The sequence below is a fragment of the Lethenteron reissneri genome, chromosome 62, assembly GCF_015708825.2.
Source record: "Lethenteron reissneri isolate LAM-NWPU_2019-01 chromosome 62, ASM1570882v1, whole genome shotgun sequence".
In the NCBI taxonomy this organism is placed as follows: domain Eukaryota; kingdom Metazoa; phylum Chordata; class Hyperoartia; order Petromyzontiformes; family Petromyzontidae; genus Lethenteron; species Lethenteron reissneri.
The window spans coordinates 5,767,210-5,789,996 of record NC_083840.1 but is presented as its reverse complement, the minus strand read 5'-3'; the positions used below and the strand labels follow the sequence as shown (position 1 = coordinate 5,789,996).

At 51.2% G+C, this 22,787-nt stretch overlaps 1 protein-coding gene across 1 annotated transcript; it reads right to left on the bottom strand.

The window, feature by feature from the left end:
- Positions 1–1,249: 1,249 nt before the first annotated feature.
- Positions 1,250–17,780, bottom strand: LOC133358514 (gap junction alpha-8 protein-like). The gene is made up of 5 exons (XM_061576875.1): positions 17,687–17,780; positions 10,518–10,616; positions 7,174–7,266; positions 3,161–3,718; positions 1,250–2,792 (listed from the first exon to the last, which is right to left on the bottom strand). Exons 4-5 carry the CDS (start codon positions 3,680–3,682, stop codon positions 1,995–1,997), a joined length of 1,320 nt encoding a protein of 439 aa, XP_061432859.1. The 5' UTR covers positions 3,683–3,718; positions 7,174–7,266; positions 10,518–10,616; positions 17,687–17,780; the 3' UTR covers positions 1,250–1,994.
- Positions 17,781–22,787: the final 5,007 nt, after the last annotated feature.

Below are 22,787 nucleotides of genomic sequence, written 5' to 3'. Positions count from 1 at the left end.
GATGCGATGAAGTTACGGGAAAAAGTTGGCCAGTTAGTCGAATTTGTCTCACAGAGGGTTGCCACCTCTGACGTGTACAAAATAATTGGGGCATAGCAAGGGAAGAGGAATAATATCTCACATTATGGGCAGATGGGAGAAGGACAGGTGGTGTATTATTATAAAACTGACAAAAAAAACCCCGTGACTTGATGGCACGGGATGACTTAACAGATTTCCCAGCGCCACTACCTTCTCAACAAGGGGGATGATCCTGCAAAAACCAGCACCACTGGCAACCCCAGTCTAAGGTCAAATGATCTTTACTGATTTAAAGCTTTCGTGACTGCAGGGATTCATCTTCTTGGTTCTTTCGGTAAAGTCACGTAGAAGGGAAGTAAATAAAAGAATAAAAAATAACGAGGACGGCTGCTTGCGTTGTGGCCGAAACGTCGTAAGAATTATTTTATTATGTTTTTTTTTTATTACTTCCCTTCTACGTGACTTTACCGAAAGAACCAAGAAGATGATCTTTACTGCTTTAGAGTTTACGTATTGGAATCGTAAACCTTAATGGCTTGCCATTACGACGATGCCAAAGTTGTGGGAAAGGCCTGAGCAGGATAACGGAAGCTCGCCTACAGTTGAACAAGTGTGATTGGCGGTTGCGGGAATGTGCAAGCCCGCTCTACCCCTTCCCCCGTGAGCTCTCCGACATTCGTTGCGATCTCGCGGGAAGTTTTCGAGGGACACATCAACAACATCTCAGAATTAGAACCTCATTTGCCAGTAAAAAATATGATAATTGGTTTTTTACCCTTTTATCTGGCAACAAAACCTGACACCTTTTTTTTTACGAGGAGTCATGTTTGTATAGACCACAATACCTGCAGTCATAATGCAAACAAAAAACATAACTCTGATAATGTATGCACTGTCTTTGAAGTTGATTGGTCCACACCCGAGACAGCTTTCCTTAGAGCCTAGTCTCATATGGTGTTGGACCAGATGACGGCAAACGGCGCACAACTCAAAGAGAATGCACCATCAGAGTATGAGAGCTCAGGGTAAGCATTTACACCATTAGTACCTCATTGGCCATCTGGTCCAACCCATATGAGACTAGGCTCTAAGGAAAACTGTCTCGGGTGTGGACCAATCAACTTCAAGGACAGTGCATACATTATCTGAGTTATGTTTTTTGTTTGCATCATGACTGCAGGTATTGTGGTCTATGCAAACATGACTCCTCGTAAAAAAAAGTGTCAGTTTTGTTGCCAGATAAAAGGGTATAAAACCAATTATAATATCCCAGAAGGCAAAGAGGTCTTTTGGGGCCCGAAAATCCACTGGAGGTTTGACACACACCCGGTAGGACCTCGTCAAAGGCCCTGCGAGCACAAATACGGGCGGAGAGCTCGCGGGAAAGCTGAGTGGACTTGCGCTTGCAAATTACAACCTACAGGAAGATGAACAGGTCCGGTAGCAGGTAGGATTTCAGAAGAGTACACTGGCACCGTGAGAATCAGGTTTGTCAGACTGAGAGAACACAGAGCCACTTTTGAGTTGATAAGATTTTAGCGTCAGGACGGCCGAGTTTCATGATCAGAGTCTACATTGACCGGATTTGAGGAATGAAGCGTCAATTGAGATTTGGTTCCAGCAGAATATATAATTAAGGATTCGTGTCCGGACTATTTACTCAGTTCCTCATTCATCTCGGAGACTGGATATTGGGATTTGGAGTCTCGATTAAGACTAGATTCTGGAAGACTGGGATTCAGATGAGGACACTCGACAGGAGAAAAATCGAATGTCATGATCGCAGATTTGCTCCAGATCCCGGGTTTATGGATTGGCACCTTTAACTGAGACTTGGCTCGAGGAGATTGTGTTTCATGATCAGAGTGCCGAGTGAGCTTTGGTTGCGGGAGACTTTGTTTATCGATCGGCGTTTCAAGTCGCCATTTTGGTGTCTGACAAAAAAAGAAAGTAGCCCTGTGCTCTCTTAACTCTTAGACATTGAGGTCATCGGACCGCGCTCGAGAGCTCGTTCTGCTCGGAGATCTCCGATCCGAGATGTCCGCCCCCTTGATCTCCTTGGGAGAACTGCTCAAGCTTCCGCTGCCACCACCACCTCCACTCCCTCCTCCTCCGCTCCCTCCTCCTCCGCTCCCTCCTCCTCCCCCGAAATGTCTCCCGGAGTTGCCTCCGGCGTCTGCCGCGAGGCTCGGCTTCTCAGCGGCCTCCTTGCTCGTGTGCGAGCCGTAGACGGTCAGGTGGCTCACGGAGAGCGGGCAGAAGGAGGGCAGCGTGTTCTCATTCGCCTTCGCAAATGCTCCCCTGAACGGGGCCGATGGCCTGTGGGGCGCGAAGGCGGCCGCTCCCGGCACGCAGCCGTCCTCAGTCAGCCGCGCCACGGCATCTTCCGCCACCTCCTCGCCCCCCAAGACCACGACTCCTCCTCCGCCGCCTCTGCCGGCTCCTCCTCCTCCGACATAGCGCCGTCGCCGGGCCTTGCCGCTGCTGCTGAGCCTGCTGGTCCGCCAGGCGAGGTGGATGAGCTCGAGGGCGTTGAGCAGCAGCGAGAGGACGGCGACGGCGAGCATGAAGACGACGAAGACCGTCTTCTCGGTGGGGCGCGACACGAAGCAGTCGACCACGTTGGGGCAGGGCCAGCGGCTGCAGCGGTACAGCGTCCGCAGGGAGAAGCCATAGAGGTAGTACTGGAGCAGCACGAAGCCCACCTCGAAGGTGGCCTTGAAGAAGATGTGCACGACGTAGGTGTGCAGGAGCTTACCCTCGAGGCGCACCTTCATCCACCCGGGAACAAAACATCGGGCGCCGTTAGCGGCGCGTCATTAGCGGCGCGTTGGTCTGCGTTCCGCAGGTGGGTGTACTCATCTGCGTCCCACGGATGTCTGTGGGATGCAGATGGTAGGCCCTTGCATGCCGGTGTGGCGGTCCAAATTGGCCGAATTTATCAAAATTACATTGCAAAAATAAAGAAAAATCACTCAATTGGCGGAAAACCACATGGCGGCCTCGCCGCCTCCGACAAAACTCCTACTTGCAGGCTAGTGTGCCGAGTACCACACGGTCCTCACAGGGGTCCCCTCCCCGAGGCTAGACCGCGGGCGTAGGGCGTCTGCCTCTCACGCGCGACCATCCGACCTCTCACCTTTCCGCCCTCGGCGTTGATCGCATTCTCGTCGTCGACGTCCTTCTCCACGAGCGGGGCGCCGTCATCGGCCGGCCCCAGGTAGTCCGAGCAGTAGCCACCGCCGCCGGCAACCTTGAGCGGCAGCGGGCCGCCCGATCGCGCTGCCGCGGCCGCCGCCGCCGCGGCCTTTGCGCTGGCGGCGGCGGCCGTGGCGAGCGTGGCCCTCTTGGCGCGACCCCGCAGGTGGTGGACGGCGTGGGCGGCGTAGACGAGCGACGGCGTGGACACGAAGACGATCTGGAGCACCCAGAGGCGCACGTGGGAGATGGGGAAGGCCTCGTCGTAGCAGACGTTCTCGCAGCCCGGCTGCTGAGTGTTGCACACGAAGTCCGACTGCTCGTCCCCCCACACGTACTCGGCGGCCGTGCCCAGCACGAGCATGCGGAAGATGAAAAGCACCGTGAGCCACACCTTGCCGAGCACCGTCGAGTGCTCGTTGACCTTCTCGAGGACGTTGCCCAGGAAGCTCCAATCGCCCATGGCTCAGCGTCGACACCGCGGAGGGGTCAGCGGGGCCTTGTCGGGGGGTGGGGGGAACGACGGCGTTGGTGTGCGGTGAGGTAGTTGGGAGCGATTGATGCGTGTGGCTGGTTGGACGGACCGATGGAGTGATGGATAGATGGATTGATGGATGGAGCAATGGATGGATGGTTGGATGGAGTGATGGATTAAGGGAAAGATAGATTGTTGTCTGGATAGATGAGGTGATGGATGGAATGGTGGATGGATGGACGGATAGATGGTTGGTTGAATGGTTTGAGTGATGGATGGATTGATCGATGGATGAATGAACGGATGAATAGATGGTTGGATGGTGAGATGGAGATAACCGGTTGGATGGAAAGATGCAAATACGTATACGGACACCCATATAGACTCGGGGTCCAAATTTGAAAATGAATCGCGAATCAATCGACTTGGATCACACACACGGCAGCAATCACCCCCCTCCCACTACTGGCAGATGAACGCCCGCCCGCAGGCCCAGGTGCTGAGTCACCTTGTGTCACATAGGGACAGATGCCACTGCCCTAATCACCGCTTCCTACTCTCACTACCGCTATGACCTAGATAGGAGGGCGCAGCGGTGGCCGAGATGTTAACTCCTGGCCAGTAACGGGTAGCCGGGTATCGGGTAGGGTACGGGTACGAATACCCGTTTGCGACCCTGGTGCGGCCGAGTACGGGTACGGGTAAGGAATCAAAACCCGTTTGCGACCTCTGGGGGAGGGACAAAGGAAGCGGTTCAAGGATACCCTCGAGTCCTCCCTAGAGCGCCGACAAATCAACCTTCGAGACTGAGCAACGCAGCAGGTTTGCCGATCGGCTTGGGGTGGCGATGCTGGATCCACCAGGCCCGCGGCCCCACTTGGAGACCCGACGTCTCGATGCCGAAGCGGATCGCCGCCAATAAGGCTCATTCCTAACAGCGCGTGGGTGGGAGGGCAAGTGGTTGTGTGGATGGGCGAGTGAGTGGGTGCGTGAGTGTGTGAGTGAGAGTGTGGATGGATGAGTGAGCGATATGCAAATTATTTTGTCAAGACGCTCTTCGCCCCTCCATCCCAGCATAAATAGTCGCTCCAAGCCTGGGGCGTGCCATTCAGACTCTGTCTTCTCGACAGACCTGTTCTCCACCTGAAGACGGCTGCTTGCGTTGTGGCCGAAACGTCGTGAGAGTTATTTTATGATGCTTTTATTTTTATTATTTTATTATTTTCCTTCTACGTGACTTTACCGAAAGAACCAAGAAGAAGAAGAAAAGGAAGCAGACCCGGCACTGCGGATTTCCACTTCCATCTGGGAGCGCCACGTGACGCCCTCGATGCCCACAGATTTGCGGATTCAGAATTGGGCACCTCAGCAACCTCAAGAGCCACCACTTAACCTGATGGGCGTCATCTTTGAATCCCGAGGGACTTCCGATGTGTGGATTGATGAGTGAGTGTAGGGATGGGTGGGTGGGTGCGTGAGTGTGTGAGTGAGAGTGTGGATGGTTGAATGAGTGTAAGGGTGAGTGCGTAGGTGAGTGAGTCTATGGGTGGGAGGGCAAGTGGGTGTGTGGATGGGCGAGTGAGTGGGTGCGTGAGTGTGTGAGTGAGAGTGTGGATGGATGAGTGAGTGTAAGGGTGAGTGTGTAGGTGAGTGCGAGGGCAAGTGGGTGTGTGAATGGACTAGTAAGTGGAGCGTGAGTGTGTGGGTGAGTGTATGGATGGATGAATGAGTGAGTGATGGTGGGTATGGGCACCTGGGTTTCTCTCTCTAACATCGACACAACTTCACAACCACGGCACTCTCACTCCATCATCATCATCATCAGATCAACTCTTGCGAGACGGAAAGCCCAGACCAGCGTGCACTGATCCCCGCCACGTCACAGACAGACGGACTGCGCTCGACGGGACTAAAAGCTAAAGCCGAGTCGCGACACGCAGGGCAAGTTGCGAGCGGTGGCGGCGGCTGGCACTCGGTGGGTTCATTCAGACGGAATCAATCGCGGGAGGCTGGGGGGGAGTGGATAGTCCCGTAGCCGCGAATCGCTGAGCGCGCGGTTGTTTTAGGAGCGGCGGAGATTACCGGAGTCGGGAGTCGCGGGTTTAGGCGCCGCGTTCAACCGAGGGCCCCCATTCATCGGCGCGGCGCGTTCACTAATCCACGGGGCACCCCCCCCACCCCCCAGACTGCGAGCGGCGTGACCTCAGCCATGCCCTGGCCCGGAGTGTTGGTCTCGTCTGTGTGTGTGTGTGTCTGTGTGTATGTCTGTGTGTGTGTGTCTGTGTGTCTGTATGTGTGTGTGTCTGTCTGTGTGTGTGTCTGTGTGTATGTCTGTGTGTCTGTGTGTGTGTCTGTGTGTATGTCTGTGCGTGTGTGTCTGTGTGTGTGTCTGTGTGTATGTGTGTGTGTGTCTGTGTGTCTGTGTGTCTGTGTGTATGTCTGTGTGTCTGTGCGTGTGTCTGTGTGTCTGTGCGTGTGTATGTCTGTGTGTATGTCTAGGGGGGAGCGGTGGTGTAGCGGTTAGCGTGCTGCGCTATGAACCCGGCGACCCGAGTTCGATTCCCATTCACTGCCAAAACCAATAACGATTATCTCAACCGGTCCCGGGCCTCCCCTAGGTCGACTCAGCCTTAAATGAGTAGCTGGTGCGGTGTGTAAACATCGTCACTGGGGAGACAAAGTCGGCCGGGCGTGGTGCTGGCCACCCACACCCTCGTGTACCGTTCCGGCCTCCATAGGTGCTCGCTAACAGCACTTGCCCCAACAGTCTGTTAAGGCTACACGGGGGATCTTTGTCTAGGTGGGAGCGGTGATGTAGCGGTCAGCGCTACGTTGCGCTATGAACCCGGCGACCCGGGTTCGATTCCCATTCACGGCCAACACCAATGACGATTATCTGAACCGGTCCTGGGCTTCCCCTAGGTCGACTCAGTCTCAAATGAGTACCTGGTGCAGTGTGTAAACATCGTCACTAGGGAGACAAAGGCGGTCGGACGTGATGCTGGCCACCCAACCCCTCGTGTGCCGTTCCGGTCTTTATAGGTGCTCGCTAACAGCACTTGCCCCTACAGGCTATATGGGGGATCTTTGTCTTTGTTGTTGTGTGTGATTGTATGTGTGTATGTGTGTGTGTCTGAGTGTATGTTTGTGTGTGTCTGGCCAGCCTAAATGTTTCTAACCGGCAAATATGTTCCATTATAGGGGTCCACTTTCCAAAGTGTAGAGAAGGGAGGGCATGACCATGCCCAAAAAGACCTGAAGCTTCGTGTGGAGTGACAGACCAGGTAGCTTCCACACAGCGTTACTTAGCTGATAAAAAGATAATGCCACTCGACTGATTCGGAGTGAGGCCTCTCCTACCAAATCTGAACTGGTTTTAATCACACTTGCCCAGGTAAGGAACCTCTCCACTCTCTCCACAACTGCCCCATCACTCATGGGGGAGTTGAGGGGGTGGAGTGTCTGATGGCACAACATACCCAGGCAGGTGCTTAGTTTGGTGGCGCTGATGGTAAGACCCCACCTCTTAGTAGCGCGCTCCAGGTTCAGCAGCAGTGTCTCCAACTCCTCCTCTGAGTGAGCAGCAATCACCAGATCATCAGCATACATAGAAATCCTCTCTCATCAGGATGATCATACATCGGGCTAAGAAAGTGTCAGATGGTGATAGTATGAGAAGTGAAATTAAACATGTTAAAGAAGCGCTACAATGATGCACAAATAAACAGGGCACTGAATGCCCAAACCAAATGAAATAACACGAGCGTTGAAACTGTCCAGGTAATTTAAACTATTAAAATACCGTAGTACATTGTTGGAGTAACTTAGAAGCTACGTCACTGGGGATTACCTGTGAAGAGACAATAGCAGGTACGTGAACAATGTGCATGCATGACGTACGTTGATTACCATAAAATAACCCAATCGGTAATGGCCATATAAATGCCCCTTTGTAATTTAGATGCATTCATTAATCCCCCCTCCCTCACGTCATGACATCTATCCCTCTATTTGTTGAACGAAACAGGAGGATTTCTCCACGAATCTGGCTGCCGCCTGATGAAGCTGGTTGTAATTACTGGGGAAACGTCGTACTCAGATTGTGAATGTTGTGGATTTGCTCTCCAACACACAAGCGGTTAGTGCTGTACCAGTAACGAATTGTCACGTTCTGTTTACGCGACAAACATTATTAATTGGCTGTGTCGGGTGGTGGCGGATTTAACGACACATTTATATTTAAATGATTTTACCCAAAAAAAAATCTATATTATGGACACGTAACATGGTTGACCAATAGAGAGCCGTCGCTTGACCACACCCGGGCATCGATCAGCCTCCCATGTTATCTGATGTACAAGATGGAACTACGTGGTAAAAACATGTTCAACAACGTGGGAGCCAGAGGACATCCTCACCAGGTACTCATTTGAGGCAGAGTCGGCCTAGGGGAGGGCCAGGTCCGATTCAGATAACAGGTCAACAAAAAAAAAATTCTGGCCTGGACTTTTGCAGCTGTTCTAGACTAATTTCAGGGTGCTGATTCCAAATCTGATCTCAGATTTGCTCTATCACATCTCATTTTTAAATCCTTTATATTAAGTTCACTTGCTTGCTTGCTTGCGCGCTTACGACCGTGCAAATGTTTCGGTCGTTTTTTAACCCACTTCCCGTGATCCAATCGAGCTGACATTTTGCACACAGACTCGTTGTGCGTGACAATGTTTTTTCGTGAAAAAAAAAAAATTTCCAAAATTTTCCACTTTTTAGGAAAAAAATAATTATATTTAATTACCAATTGCTTAATGGTGGCAGGCAATCATCTGACCCATAGGTGGAAGCCATCTCAAGCCAGAGGACGAGAGGACTCTAGCCGCCCGTTTCAAAGACCAATGTGGGCTGGGTTGTGGCCCATTGAATCCTTTATATTAAGTTCACTTGCTTGCGCGCTTACGACCGTGCAAATCTTTCTATCGTTTTTAAACCCACTTCCCGTGATCCAATCGAGCTGACATTTTGCACACAGACTCGTTGTGCGTGACAATTTATTTTCGTGAAAATTTTTTCTAAAATTTTACACTTTTTAGGAAAAAAAAATTTCACTAACACAATCATATATTTTTCCTGAACACAGAAAATTATTCAAGAAAACAACAAAAATGTACAATATAAACAATTATACAAAAACTGAAAACCTTATAATCCTTATATACGACTTTCCTTATATTTAATTTAAAATACCAATGTGATAAAAATGAAACTCTTACTCAAGAGAAACAGAAATGAATAATAAAATAAAACCGATGCCACGCATATAAAGGATTTATAGTGAAAAACTTAGTTTTTACGGGTTAATTTTTTATGCTATCGGCATACCCCATTTTCATTGATTTTACCCGAAATTAACTCTGTCACTTATGATTGCAAGTTGTTGCGAGTCAGTGACTGCTTTAGTGTTAAAACATGGTGCTGTATTTTTAGGATAGTGTGTTTGTAATATAATTTTATGTAGATATCCACATTTATTTAATATTTTTCCTCTGCAGTTTTTATTGAAAATGCAATATTTGATATCTCAAAAACCTGATGTGATAGACAAAAACTGCTGCCAGATTTGGAATCAGCACCCCAAAATTACCTTACAACCGTTGGAATACCTTATGCCAGAAAAAGTGTGTTGACCAGTGTCATCTGTCACACATTGACACACACTTATGTTGATTATGATCCTGGAGATGGTGATGATATTGGTAATTATGATATCGATGATAATGATGTTGGTAATGATGATATTGGTGGTCATTATGCTGATGATATTGGTGGTGGTAATAATGATGATGATTGTGATGATGATACTGTTGGTAGTGATGATGCTGCTGCTGCTGACGATATGAGTGGAGGTGATGGTGTTGGTGGCCATGGTTGATGGTGGTGATGATGATCATCTCGGTGATGGTGATGATGGTATTGGTGCCACTGTTGGTAGTGATGGTGGTGGTGGTATTATTGGAAATAATACTGATGATTGTGCTGATGGTATTGGTGGTGCTGGTGATGATGAATTTGATGATGATACTATTGTTAATGCCGATGGTAGAAGTAATGCTGATATTGATGGGGCTGAAAGTGTTGCTGGTGCTGATGATAATCTTACGAATGATGCTGCTGATGGTGGCGATGCTATTGGTGGTGTTGCTGATGATATCCACGTGAACGATGATGCTGATGCTGATGACACTACTGCTGCTGATCATGCTGCTGATGATGCTACTGCTGCTGATGACACTTATGCTACCACTGGCGATAATCATATTGATAATGCTGCTGGTGATACTGATGTTGCTGATCCTAATGTTGCTGAGCATGATCATGTTATAGGTACTGATGGCGACGATACAGATGCTGCTGATGTTGATGATGCTGCTGATGATGATGATGTTGATGATGCTGATGATGATGATGCTGATGATGATGCTGATGATGTTGATTATGATGTTGATGCTGCTGCTGATGATGATGCTGATGATGATGTTGATGATGCTGATGATGAGTTTCCTGATGATGTTGCTGCTGATGATGTTGATGCTGCTGATGATGATGTTGATGATGCTGATGATGAGTTTCCTGATGATGTTGCTGCTGATGATGTTGATGATGCTGATGATGTTGATGATGTTGATGATGCTGATGATGATGTTGATGATGCTGATGATGATGTTGATGCTGATGCTGATGATGCTGATGATGAGTTTCCTGATGATGTTGCTGCTGCTGATGATGTTGATGCTGCTGATGATGTTGATGCTGATCCTGGTGTACCTACCTCGAGAAGGGAAGAGCAGAGTGAGCCCCTGTGATGGACAGCGTGATCTCATAGCAGCATCGGACTCGACCACTTGCCCAGGTGGGCAGGGGTCGCGGGCTAAACCAAGAGGGGGCACGGGACGAAATTGTGGGGGGGAGGAGGGTGGAGTCAAATCACCTCTGGCGAGGAGTTCCCAAGTGTTGAGGTTGACGTTTGTGTAACCCTGATCCTGGTGAGAAGTCGAGAGACCGCGATAGGAGTGCCGTGGCCACGAGTGAGTGAGACGGTGAGTGAGTGGGTGAGTGAGTGGGTGAATGAGTGAGATGTGAATGAGATGGTGAGTGAGTGAGTGAATGAGTGAGTGAGATGGTGAGTGAGTGGGTGAATGAGTGGGTGAGTGAGTGGGTGGGTGGGTGAGTGAGTGAGTGAATGAGTGAGATGGTGAGTGGGTGAATGAGTGAATGAGTGAGATGGTGAGTGAGTGGGTGGATGAGTGAGATGGTGAGTGAGTGAGTGGGTGAATGAGTGAGATGGTGAGTGGGTGAATGAGTGAGTGAATGAGTGAGATGGTGAGTGGGTGAATGAGTGAGATGGTGAGTGAGATGGTGAGTGAGTGAGTGAATGAGTGAGTGAGATGGTGAGTGAGTGGGTGAATGAATGGGTGAGTGAGTGGGTGGATGAGTGAGTGAGTGAATGAGTGAGATGGTGAGTGAGTGGGTGAGTGAATGAGTGAGATGGTGAGTGAGTGGGTGGATGAGTGAGATGGTGAGTGAGTGGGTGAATGAGTGAGATGGTGAGTGAGATGGTGAGTGAGTGCATGGGTGAGTGAGTGAGTGAATGAGTGAGATGGTGAGTGAGACGGTGAGTGAGTGATGTAAGCCTCTTGGCAATGTTAGTCTATGGGCAATGTTAGTCTATGGGCAATGTTAGTCTATGGGCAATGTTAGTCTATGGGCAATGTTAGTCTATGGGCAATGTTAGTCTATGGGCAGTGTTAGTCTATGGGCAATGTTAGTCTATGGGTAATGTTAGTTTATGGGCAGTGTTAGTCTATGGGCAGTGTTAGTCTATGGGCAGTGTTAGTCTATGGGCAATGTTAGTCTATGGGCAGTGTTAGTCTATGGGCAATGTTAGTCTATGGGCAGTGTTAGTCTATGGGCAGTGTTAGTCTATGGGCAATGTTAGTCTATGGGCAATGTTAGTCTATGGGCAATGTTAGTCTATGGGCAATGTTAGTCTATGGGCAATGTTAGTCTATGGGCAGTGTTAGTCTATGGGTAATGTTAGTCTATGGGCAATGCTAGTCTATGGGCAATGTTAGTCTATGGGCAGTGTTAGTCTATGGGCAATGTTAGTCTATGGGCAGTGTTAGTCTATGGGCAATGTTAGTCTATGGGCAGTGTTAGTCTATGGGCAGTGTTAGTCTATGGCAATGTAGTAGGGCAATGTTAACTGTCTATGGGCAATGTTAGTCTATGGCAATGTTAGTCTATGGGCAATGTTAGTCTATGGGCAATGTTAGTCTATGGGCAATGTTAGCTATGCATGTAGTCTATGGGCAATGTTAGTCTATGGGCAATGTTAGTCTTGGGCAATGCTAGTCTATGGGCAATGTTAGTCTATGGGCAGTGTTAGTCTATGGGCAATGCTAGTCTATGGGCAATGTTAGTCTATGGGCAATGTTAGTCTATGGGCAATGTTAGTCTATGGGCAATGCTAGTCTATGGGCAATGTTAGTCTATGGGCAGTGTTAGTCTATGGGCAATGCTAGTCTATGGGCAATGTTAGTCTATGGGCAGTGTTAGTCTATGGGCAGTGTTAGTCTATGGGCAATGCTAGTCTATGGGCAGTGTTAGTCTATGGGCAATGTTAGTCTATGGGCAATGTTAGTCTATGGGCAATGTTAGTCTATGGGCAATGTTAGTCTATGGGCAATGTTAGTCTATGGGCAATGTTAGTCTATGGGCAGTGTTAGTCTATGGGCAATGTTAGTCGACCTGGTGACTATAGCAGTAGCACAGGGTGTTCGAAAATGAATTCACCAAAACGAACGCTCATCACATTGCCCGTCCACGCAGTCGTTTCCATGTGTAGTAGGGTAGTGACAGGGGTAGTGACAGGGGTAGTGGTAGGGGTAGTGGTAGGGGTAGTGACAGGGGTAGTGACAGGGGTAGTGACAGGGGTAGTGGTAGGGGTAGTGGTAGGGGTAGTGACAGGGGTAGTGACAGGGGTAGTGACAGGGGTAGTGACAGGGGTAGTGGTAGGGGTAGTGGTAGGGGTAGTGACAGGGGTAGTGACAGGGGTAGTGACAGGGGTAGTGGTAGGGGTAGTGGTAGGGGTAGTGACAGGGGTAGTGACAGGGGTAGTGACAGGGGTAGTGGTAGGGGTAGTGGTAGGGGTAGTGACAGGGGTAGTGACAGGGGTAGTGACAGGGTAGTGACAGGGGTAGTGGTAGGGGTAGTGGTAGGGGTAGTGACAGGGGTAGTGACAGGGGTAGTGACAGGGTAGTGGTAGGGGTAGTGGTGGTAGGGGTAGTGACAGGGGTAGTGACAGGGGTAGTGACAGGGGTAGTGGTAGGGGTAGTGGTAGGGGTAGTGACAGGGGTAGTACAGGGGTAGTGACAGGGGTAGTGACAGGGGTAGTGACAGGGGTAGTGGTAGGGGTAGTGACAGGGGTAGTGACAGGGGTAGCGACAGGGGTAGTGACAGGGGTAGTGACAGGGGTAGTGACAGGGGTAGTGACAGGGTAGTGGTAGGGGTAGTGGTAGGGGTAGTGACAGGGGTAGTGACAGGGGTAGTGACAGGGGTAGTGGTAGGGTAGTGACAGGGGTGTGACAGGGGTAGCGACAGGGGTAGTGACAGGGGTAGTGACAGGGTAGTGACAGGGTAGTGGTAGGGTAGTGGTAGGGGTAGTGACAGGGGTAGTGACAGGGTAGTGACAGGGGTAGTGGTAGGGGTAGTGGTAGGGGTAGTGACAGGGGTAGTGACAGGGGTAGTGACAGGGGTAGTGGTAGGGGTAGTGGTGACAGGGGTAGTGACAGGGGTAGTGGTAGGGGTAGTGGTAGGGGTAGTGACAGGGGTAGTGACAGGGGGAGCTGACAGGGGTAGTGACAGGGGTAGTGGTAGGGGTAGTGGTAGGGGTAGTGACAGGGTAGTGACAGGGTAGTGACAGGGGTAGTGGTAGGGGTAGTGGTAGGGGTAGTGACAGGGGTAGTGACAGGGGTAGTGACAGGGGTAGTGGTAGGGGTAGTGGTAGGGGTAGTGACAGGGGTAGTGACAGGGGTAGTGACAGGGGTAGTGACAGGGGTAGTGGTAGGGGTAGTGACAGGGTAGTGGACAGGGGTAGCGACAGGGGTAGTGACAGGGGTAGTGACAGGGGTAGTGACAGGGGTAGGACAGGGGTAGTGGTAAGGGTAGTGGTAGGGGTAGTGACAGGGTAGTGACAGGGGTAGTGACAGGGGTAGTGGTAGGGTAGTGACAGGGGTAGTGACAGGGGTAGCGACAGGGGTAGTGACAGGGGTAGTGACAGGGGTCGTGACAGGGGTAGTGATAGGCGTTAGTGATAGGGGTAGTGATAGGGGTCGTGATAGGGGTAGTGATAGGGGTAGTGACAGGGGTAGTGACAGGGGTAGTGGTAGGGGTAGTGGTAGGGGTAGTGACAGGGGTAGTGACAGGGGTAGTGACAGGGGTAGTGGTAGGGGTAGTGGTAGGGGTAGTGACAGGGGTAGTGACAGGGGTAGTGACAGGGGTAGTGACAGGGGTAGTGGTAGGGGTAGTGGTAGGGGTAGTGACAGGGGTAGTGACAGGGGTAGTGGTAGGGGTAGTGGTAGGGGTAGTGACAGGGGTAGTGACAGGGGTAGTGACAGGGGTAGTGGTAGGGGTAGTGGTAGGGGTAGTGACAGGGGTAGTGACAGGGGTAGTGACAGGGGTAGTGACAGGGGTAGTGACAGGGGTAGTGGTAGGGGTAGTGACAGGGGTAGTGACAGGGGTAGCGACAGGGGTAGTGACAGGGGTAGTGACAGGGGTAGTGACAGGGGTAGTGACAGGGGTAGTGGTAGGGGTAGTGACAGGGGTAGTGACAGGGGTAGTGACAGGGGTAGTGGTAGGGGTAGTGACAGGGGTAGTGACAGGGGTAGCGACAGGGGTAGTGACAGGGGTAGTGACAGGGGTAGTGACAGGGGTAGTGATAGGCGTAGTGATAGGGGTAGTGATAGGGGTCGTGATAGGGGTAGTGATAGGGGTAGTGACAGGGGTAGTGACAGGGGTAGTGGTAGGGGTAGTGGTAGGGGTAGTGACAGGGGTAGTGACAGGGGTAGTGACAGGGGTAGTGGTAGGGGTAGTGGTAGGGGTAGTGACAGGGGTATGACAGGGGTAGTGACAGGGGTAGTGGTAGGGGTAGTGGTAGGGGTAGTGACAGGGGTAGTGACAGGGGGTAGTGACAGGGGTAGTGACAGGGGTAGTGACAGGGGTAGTGGTAGGGGTAGTGACAGGGGTAGTGACAGGGGTAGCGACAGGGGTAGTGACAGGGGTAGTGACAGGGGTAGTGACAGGGGTAGTGACAGGGGTAGTGGTAGGGGTAGTGGTAGGGGTAGTGACAGGGGTAGTGACAGGGGTAGTGACAGGGGTAGTGGTAGGGGTAGTGACAGGGGTAGTGACAGGGGTAGCGACAGGGGTAGTGACAGGGGTAGTGACAGGGGTAGTGATAGGCGTAGTGATAGGGGTAGTGATAGGGGTCGTGATAGGGGTAGTGATAGGGGTAGTGACAGGGGTAGTGACAGGGGTAGTGACAGGGGTAGTGATAGTGGTAGTGATGGGGGTAGTGATAGGGGTAGTGACAGGGGTAGTGACGGGGGTAGTGACGGGGGTAGTGATAGGGGTAGTGATAGGGGTAGTGGTAGGGGTAGCAGTAGGGGTAGCGATAGGGGTAGTGATAGGGGTAGCGGTAGGGGTAGTGATAGGGGTAGTGATAGGGGTAGTGATAGGGGTAGTGATAGGGGTAGCGGTAGGGGTAGTGATAGGGGTAGTGATAGGGGTAGCGGTAGGGGTAGTGACAGGGGTAGTGGTAGGGGTAGTGATAGGGGTAGTGATAGTGATAGGGGTGGTGATAGGGGTAGCGATAGGGTTAGTGATAGCAGTAGTTGTAGAGGTAGCGAGACCCATAGACACCCACAGAATCACAGAGACCCATAGACTTACAGAGACACCCATAGAATCACAGAGACCCATAGACTTACAGAGACACCCATAGAATCACAGAGACCCATAGACTTACAGAGACACCTATAGAATCACAGAGACCCATAGACTTACAGAGACACCTACAGAATCACCGAGACCCATCGGCTTACACCTATCCTACACAGTATTTAAGTATAAAATAGGTGATTCTTAAGCATGGTCATTGCCCAAAACGTGACCGATTATATAAATCTTATTTTAGACACCGCACAAGGTACTCACTTTATGGCTGAGTCGACCTAGGGGAGGACGCCCATGGAACGGTTCGAACATTCGCTGACACTGCTATTAGCCGTGAGCGGGAATCGAACTCGGGTGGAGCGGTGCGCTAACCGCTGCGCCACCGCTCCCCGTGACATCGTCACCCAATATGAAACAAAGAACAAAGATCCCCCGTGTAGCCTTAACAGACTGTAGGGGCAAGTGCTGTTAGCGAGTAGCACCTATGAAGGCCGGCACGGCACACGAGGGGGTGGGTGACCAGCACCACGCCCAGCCGCCTTTGTCTCCCCAGTGGCGATGTTTACACATCTCACCAGGTACTCATTTGATGCTGAGTCGACCTAGGGGAGGCCCAGGCCCGGTTCAGATAATCGCCATTGGTGTCTGGCCGTGAGCGGGAATCGAACCCGGGTGGCCAGGTTCAAAGCGCAGTGTAGCGCTAACCACTACCCCACCGCTCCCCACAGGGGTAGTAGTAGGGGTAGCACACACACACCTGTGCACACACATACATTCAGACACAACAACAACAACAACCGCTATTCGCCACTAAGTGGCGGTGACGTCACCACGACGCTTGTGCCAGGCCAAGTGCACCTTGAGGCCACGTGAAGTGTCGAAGGCCCGCTGGCAGGAGGTTACGGGGCAGACCCAGGTGCCACGGGTCGACTGACCGAGATGACCGAGATGACTGGCTGATGCACCACCTGTGCCCCCTACTGTACCGACTTGCTGCGCTTTAGCCACCCGGCGCTCCGCTCGTTGTTGTGAGCGTCGCTCCTCCGCCCTCCGTTGTTGTTGGAGGGCGACTGCCTCCAACTGCCCAGTAGCGTCCTTCACGAGCCTCCTCCACAGAGGCCGATCTTGACACCGCTGGTACCAGTCATCGGCAAGTCCACTCGGCAAGCACATACACACACACACCTGTGCACACACACACCTGTGCACACCTGTACACACCTCTATAACAGACAGACACCGCTGGTACCAGTCATCGGCAAGTCCACTCGGCAAGCACATACACACACACACCTGTGCACACACACACACCTGTGCACACACACACACCTGTGCACACCTATACACACCTGTACACACCTCTATAACAACAACAACAACGACCGCCATTCAGCCAATCAATGGCGGTGACATTCCCACGGCGCTCGTGCCAGGCTAGGTGCACTTTGAGGCCGTGGCGTGAAGTGTGGAAGCTGCTCACTCGATGCCGCTGCTGCAGATGCTGCTGCTGATGATGTTGGCAGGAGGAGGTCACGGGACAGACCCAGGTGGTGCCATGGGTTGACGGAGATTAGACGCAGACGAAAGACAAAGATCCCCCGTGTAGCATTGACGGACCGTTGGGGCAAGTGCTGTTAGCGAGTAGCAGCAGTAGCAGCAGCTATGGCAGTCTTTGTCTCTCCCCGTACTGAATATCATCATATTTAATCACCGCTCCAGGCCACGTGACATGTTGAGGCTGAACCGACCTAGGGGAGTCGTCGTTTTTCAACCTCGCCCCGAGACGGAATCGAACTCGGGCCGAGAGAGAGAGAGCGAGCGCGCTAACCGCAGCACCACCGCTCCCCCTCCCTGCCATGCATTATAACCCCACAGCAAACGACACCACACACCTACTAAGCAGCACCATCATCATCACCACCACCACCACCACAGCGGGGTGCCAGGCTAGGTGCACACGCACGCACGCACGCGCGCGCGTACCCTTACCATCCCTGCCGCGCCCGGTAGAATCCCGAAACGTCGCGTCGCGGCCTCCCCATGCCTCCCGAAAGAAATCGGCGCAGCCGTGCGCCGCTGTGGGGCTGATTGAGATAAGGCGTTTTAATTTTAACCGCGCTGAGAATAGCCTCAGCAATGTGCGCCCAGAGTGAGCACATTAATGACAGAGTGCGAGCGTGTGTGTGTGTCTCTGTGTGTGTCTCTGTCTGTGTCTGTCTGTGTGTGTCTGTGTGTCTCTGTGTGTGTCTTTGTGAGTGTCTCTGTGTGTGTGTCTGTCTCTCTGTGTGTGTCTCTGTGTGTGTGTGTGTCTCTGTGTGTGTCTGTGTGTGTGTGTCTGTGTGTCTCTGTGTGTGTCTCTGTGTGTCTCTGTGTGTATCTCTGTGTGTGTGTCTGTGTGTGTCTCTGTGTGTGTGTCTGTGTGTGTCTGTGTCTCTGTGTGTGTCTCTGTGTGTGTCCGTGTGTGTCTCTGTGTGTGTGTGTGTCTGTCTCTCTGTGTGTGTCTCTGTGTGTGTGTGTGTCTCTGTGTGTGTCTCTGTGTGTGTCTCTGTGTGTGTGTCTGTGTGTGTATGTCTGTGTGTCTCTGTGTGTGTTTCTCTGTGTGTGTCTCTGTGTGTGTGTATGTGTGTCTCTGTGTGTGTGTGTGTCTCTGTGTGTGTCTCTGAGTGTGTGTCTCTGTGCGTGTGTCTCGGTGTGTGTCTCTCTGTGTGTGTGTCTCTGTTCGTGTGTCTCTGTGTGTGTCTCTCTGTGCGTGTGTCTCTGTGTGTGTCTCTCTGTGTGTGTCTGTCTGTGGACCCCCCTGGTGGAGCATCTTCGCCGGTTGGAAACATTTAGGCTGGCCTGCCTACGATCCATCCTGGGTTTAACCAGGCTGGATTGTGTGAGGAGCTCACAAATCCTTGAAAGATCTGGGCAAAGTCCCATCAGTGAGCTCCTCCGGCAGGCAAGGCTGCGTTGGCTGGGTCATGTAGCCCGCATGCCCAGCCACCGCATGCCTAAACAGCTTTTGTTCGACCGGATCGAGGGGGCTAGACGGGCGCGGCACGGGCTGGAGAAGAGATGGAGTGATGTGGTACAGGAGGACGTGGAGCTGAGTGGACTTGCCGATGACTGGTACCAGCGGTGTCAAGATCGGCCTCAGTGGAGGAGGCTCGTGAAGGACGCTACTGGGCAGTTGGAGGCAGTCGCCCTCCAACAACAACGGACGGCGGAGGAGCGACGCTCACAACAACGAGCGGAGCGCCGGGTGGCTAAAGCACAGCAAGTTGGCACAGTAGGGGGCACAGGTGGTGCATCAGCCAGTCATCTCGGTCATCTCGGTCAGTCGACCCGTGGCACCTGCTGGGTCTGCCCCGTGACCTCCTGCCAGCGGGCTTTCGACACTTCACGTGGCCTCAAGGTGCACTTGGCCTGGCACAAGCATCGTGGTGACGTCACCGCCACTTAGTGGCGAATGGCGGTTGTTGTTGTTGTTGTTGTCTGTCTGTGTGTGTCTCTGTGTGTGTCTCTGTGTGTATATCTGTGTGTGTCTCTGTGTGTATCTCTGTATGTCTCTCTGTGTGTGTCTCTGTGTGTGTCTCTCTGCGTGTGTCTCTGTGCATGTGTGTGGGAGCGGTGGTGTAGCGGTCAGCGCAATGCTGCGCTACGAACCCGGCGACCCGAGTTCGATTCCCGCTCACGGCCAACACCGGTGACGATTATCTGGACCGGTTTTGGGCATCCCCTAGGTTGACTCGGCCTCAAATGAGTACCTGGTGCGGCGTGTAGTAAACATCGCCACTGGGGAGACAAAGGCGGTCGGGCGTGGTGCTGGCCACCCACCCCCTCGTGTGCCGTGCCGGCCTTCATAGGCGCTGCCACTCGCCAACAGCGAATTGCCCCAAATCTGCGTCAGGTGTTCCATGTTTGGTTCACGTCACGCCATGATGGAGGGGGTCCACGGTTGCCAAGAATATCGGGAGGGCAAAACGGTGGCCGTGAAGGCCGAGAGATGCATGGAAGGCCCGACATAGACTCACACAGAGACCAATATATTCACAGAGATCCATAGACTCACACAGAGACTCATAGACTCACACAGAGACCCATAGACTCACACAGAGACCCATAGACTCACATAGAGACCCATAGACTCACACAGAGACCCACAGACTCACACAGAGACCCATAGACTCACACAGAGACCCACAGACTCACATAGAGTCCCATAGACTCGCATAGAGACCCACATAGCCTGACACAGCTAACCCAGTACAGGGCGAGTTGCCAGACATCGTCCGCTCGGTAACGAGGCCCCTGGTTGGACACAGAACATCTGGAAACAATGCAGGGGGCGTGAACAATGAAGGTCACGTGTGGTGGGTGGGTGGGTGGGGGCTGGGTGAGCGGGGAGGGGAGCGTTGATTGGCTCTGTGGGGACCCAGGGCACGTGACTCACGGAGCGATAACGCGTAATGACACCTCGAGGTGTCTGTCCGTCAAACATCCGCGGAAGTTCCACCACACCGATTTAAAGCTTTCGTGACTGCAGGGATTCATCTTCTTGGTTCTTTCGGTAAAGTCATCACGTAGAAGGGAAGTAATAAAATAATAAAAATAAAACAAAATAAAATAATAAAAATAAAACGTATAAAATAATAAAAATAAAACATAATAAAATAATAAAAATAAAACTTTATAAAATACTAAAAATAAAACTTTATAAAATAATAAAAATAAAACTTAATACAATTTCGATTTAAAGCTTTCGTGACTGCAGGGATTCATCTTCTTGGTTCTTTTGGTAAAGTCATCAGGTAGAAGGGAAGTAATAAAATAATGAAAATAAAACATAATAAAATAATAAAAATTTAACTTATAAAATAATAAAATGAAACATAATAAAATAATCAAAATAAAACATAATAAAATAATAAAAAATAAAACTTTGTAAAATAATGAAAATAAAACTTTATAAAATAATAAAAATAAAACTTTATAAAATAATAAAAATAAAACTTCATAAAATTTCGATTTAAAGCTTTCGTGACTGCAGGGATTTATCTTCTTGGTTCTTTCGGTAAAGTCATCACGTAGAAGGGAAATAATACAATAATGAAAATAAAACATAATAAAATACAATTCTCACGACGTTTCGGCCGCAATGCAAGCAGCCGTCCTCAGGTGAAGAACAGGTCTGTCGGGAAGACAGCGTCTGAATGAAACACCCCAGGCTTGGAGCGTATATTTAAGCTGGGTTGGAGGGGGAATTATTTTGTCAAGGCGCTCTTCCCCCTCGTCGTGAGAATTATTTTATTAAGTTGTATTTTTTATTATTTTATTATTTCCCTTCTACGTGACTTTACCGAAAGAACCAAGAAGATTCCTCCACACCGCAATATGTTGGTGGTAGGTGATGGGGTAGGGGGTACGGGCGTCTGCCTTGCCTGGCTCTGTATGGACCCAGGGCACGTGACTCACGGGGCCGTCGGGCGATAACGAGTCGAGCCAGAGGTGTTTGTCCGTCAAACATCCGCGGAAGTTCCTCCACCCTCCCCAATGTGACGTGTGGCAAGGGGAGGGAGGGAGGGGGTGGTGGTGGAGGCGGCTTTGCTTGGCTCTGTGAGTCCCAGGGGCACGCGGAGCTGTCGAAAGATAACGAGTCGAGACACCCAGAGGTGTGGGTTCTTTAAACATCCGCGGAAGTGACTCCATCTCTCTCCCCCCTCCCTCTCTCTCCACTCTTCCATGTCCACACACTCCCCCCCCCCCTCACTCCCACGTCTCGATGACATTAAAATCCTGAAGCCAGAACTTGATTTCTCACTCACTCGATTATTACCGGCACGCTGCTGCTGGTATAGAGCCGGCTTGGGGAGACATGGGATTTTCGGCGTAAGGCACTACCACTAGATTACAAGGTATGCCAATGTCTAATAATCCTCTTGTTATTGCACCGTTTTTTTCCTCTCTTTTTCGAGTTCAAATTCTGGTTTGGGAGGCGTGGGGTTGACTCAGCCCATCATCATCATCATCATCATCATTTCTTCGGGGTTGATAAAATAGGTACCACTTGGAGGGGAGGTCAACAACAACGGTCAACAATTCCACGGGGCGCAAGTCTCTCCAAAAGGACAGGACATTTTGACTTTTGCCACAAAGTGGTATCATTTTAACGACGCTAGATTGCTGATGGTGATGATGATGGGCTGAGCCAACCTCCATCTACCCCAACCAGGATTTGAACTCAGTGCTCTACAGTTGAGGAGCTCCTGGTCCGCGTGATGCTGGTGGTTACGATGCAGTGTTTTGATTCGTGATAAACATCATGTGTTTATAAATACAGGGTGTACCGATAATTAAAGGTAGATATGGTTATTATACAGCGTGGCCTAAAAGTCAGGAATAGGGTTATTGTACAGAGTGATTCAAAAGTCACTGGACGTTTAACTGGACGGCTCATGATCGGTGGCTCAGAGGCAGAGGAGCTGGGTTCCACAGAGAGCCGCAGACTCACACAGAGAGCCACAGACTCACACAGAGAGCCACAGACTCACACAGAGAGCCACAGACTCACACAGAGAGCCATAGACTCACACAGAGAGCCACAGACTCACACAGAGAGCCATAGACTCACACAGACACTCATAGACTCACACAGAGAGCCACAGGCTTATACAGAGAGCCATAGACTCACACAGAGAGCCACAGACTTACACAGAGAGCCACAGACTCACACAGAGAGCCATATACTCACACAGAGAGCCACATACTCTCACAGCAGAGAGCCACAGACTCAATCAGAGAGCCACACACTCACACAGAGAGCCACAGACTCACACAGAGCCATAGACTCACACAGAGAGCCATAGATTTACACAGAGAGCCACATACTTACACAGAGAGCCACATACTTACACAGAGAGCCATAGACTGATACAGAGAGCCACAGACTCACACAGAGAGCCACAGACTCACACAGAGAGCGAGAGACTCACACAGAGAGCGAGAGACTCACACAGAGACACCCATAGGGTCCCATAGAGAGCGGTAGAGAGACACGGGGAGAGAGTGGGACACCCACAGAGGTTTCATATTCTTGACGCGTGCGTGC

What these genes read in the sequence shown, in the direction of transcription:
- LOC133358514 (XM_061576875.1), bottom strand. Translation starts at nt 3,682, where the DNA reads ATGGGCGATTGGAGCTTCCTGGGCAACGTCCTCGAGAAGGTCAACGAG. An exon ending in TCAACGCCGAGGGCGGAAAG is followed by an intron (nt 2,793 to 3,160) that starts GTGAGAGGTCGG and finishes GGGTGGATGAAG; the next exon opens with GTGCGCCTCGAGGGTAAGCT.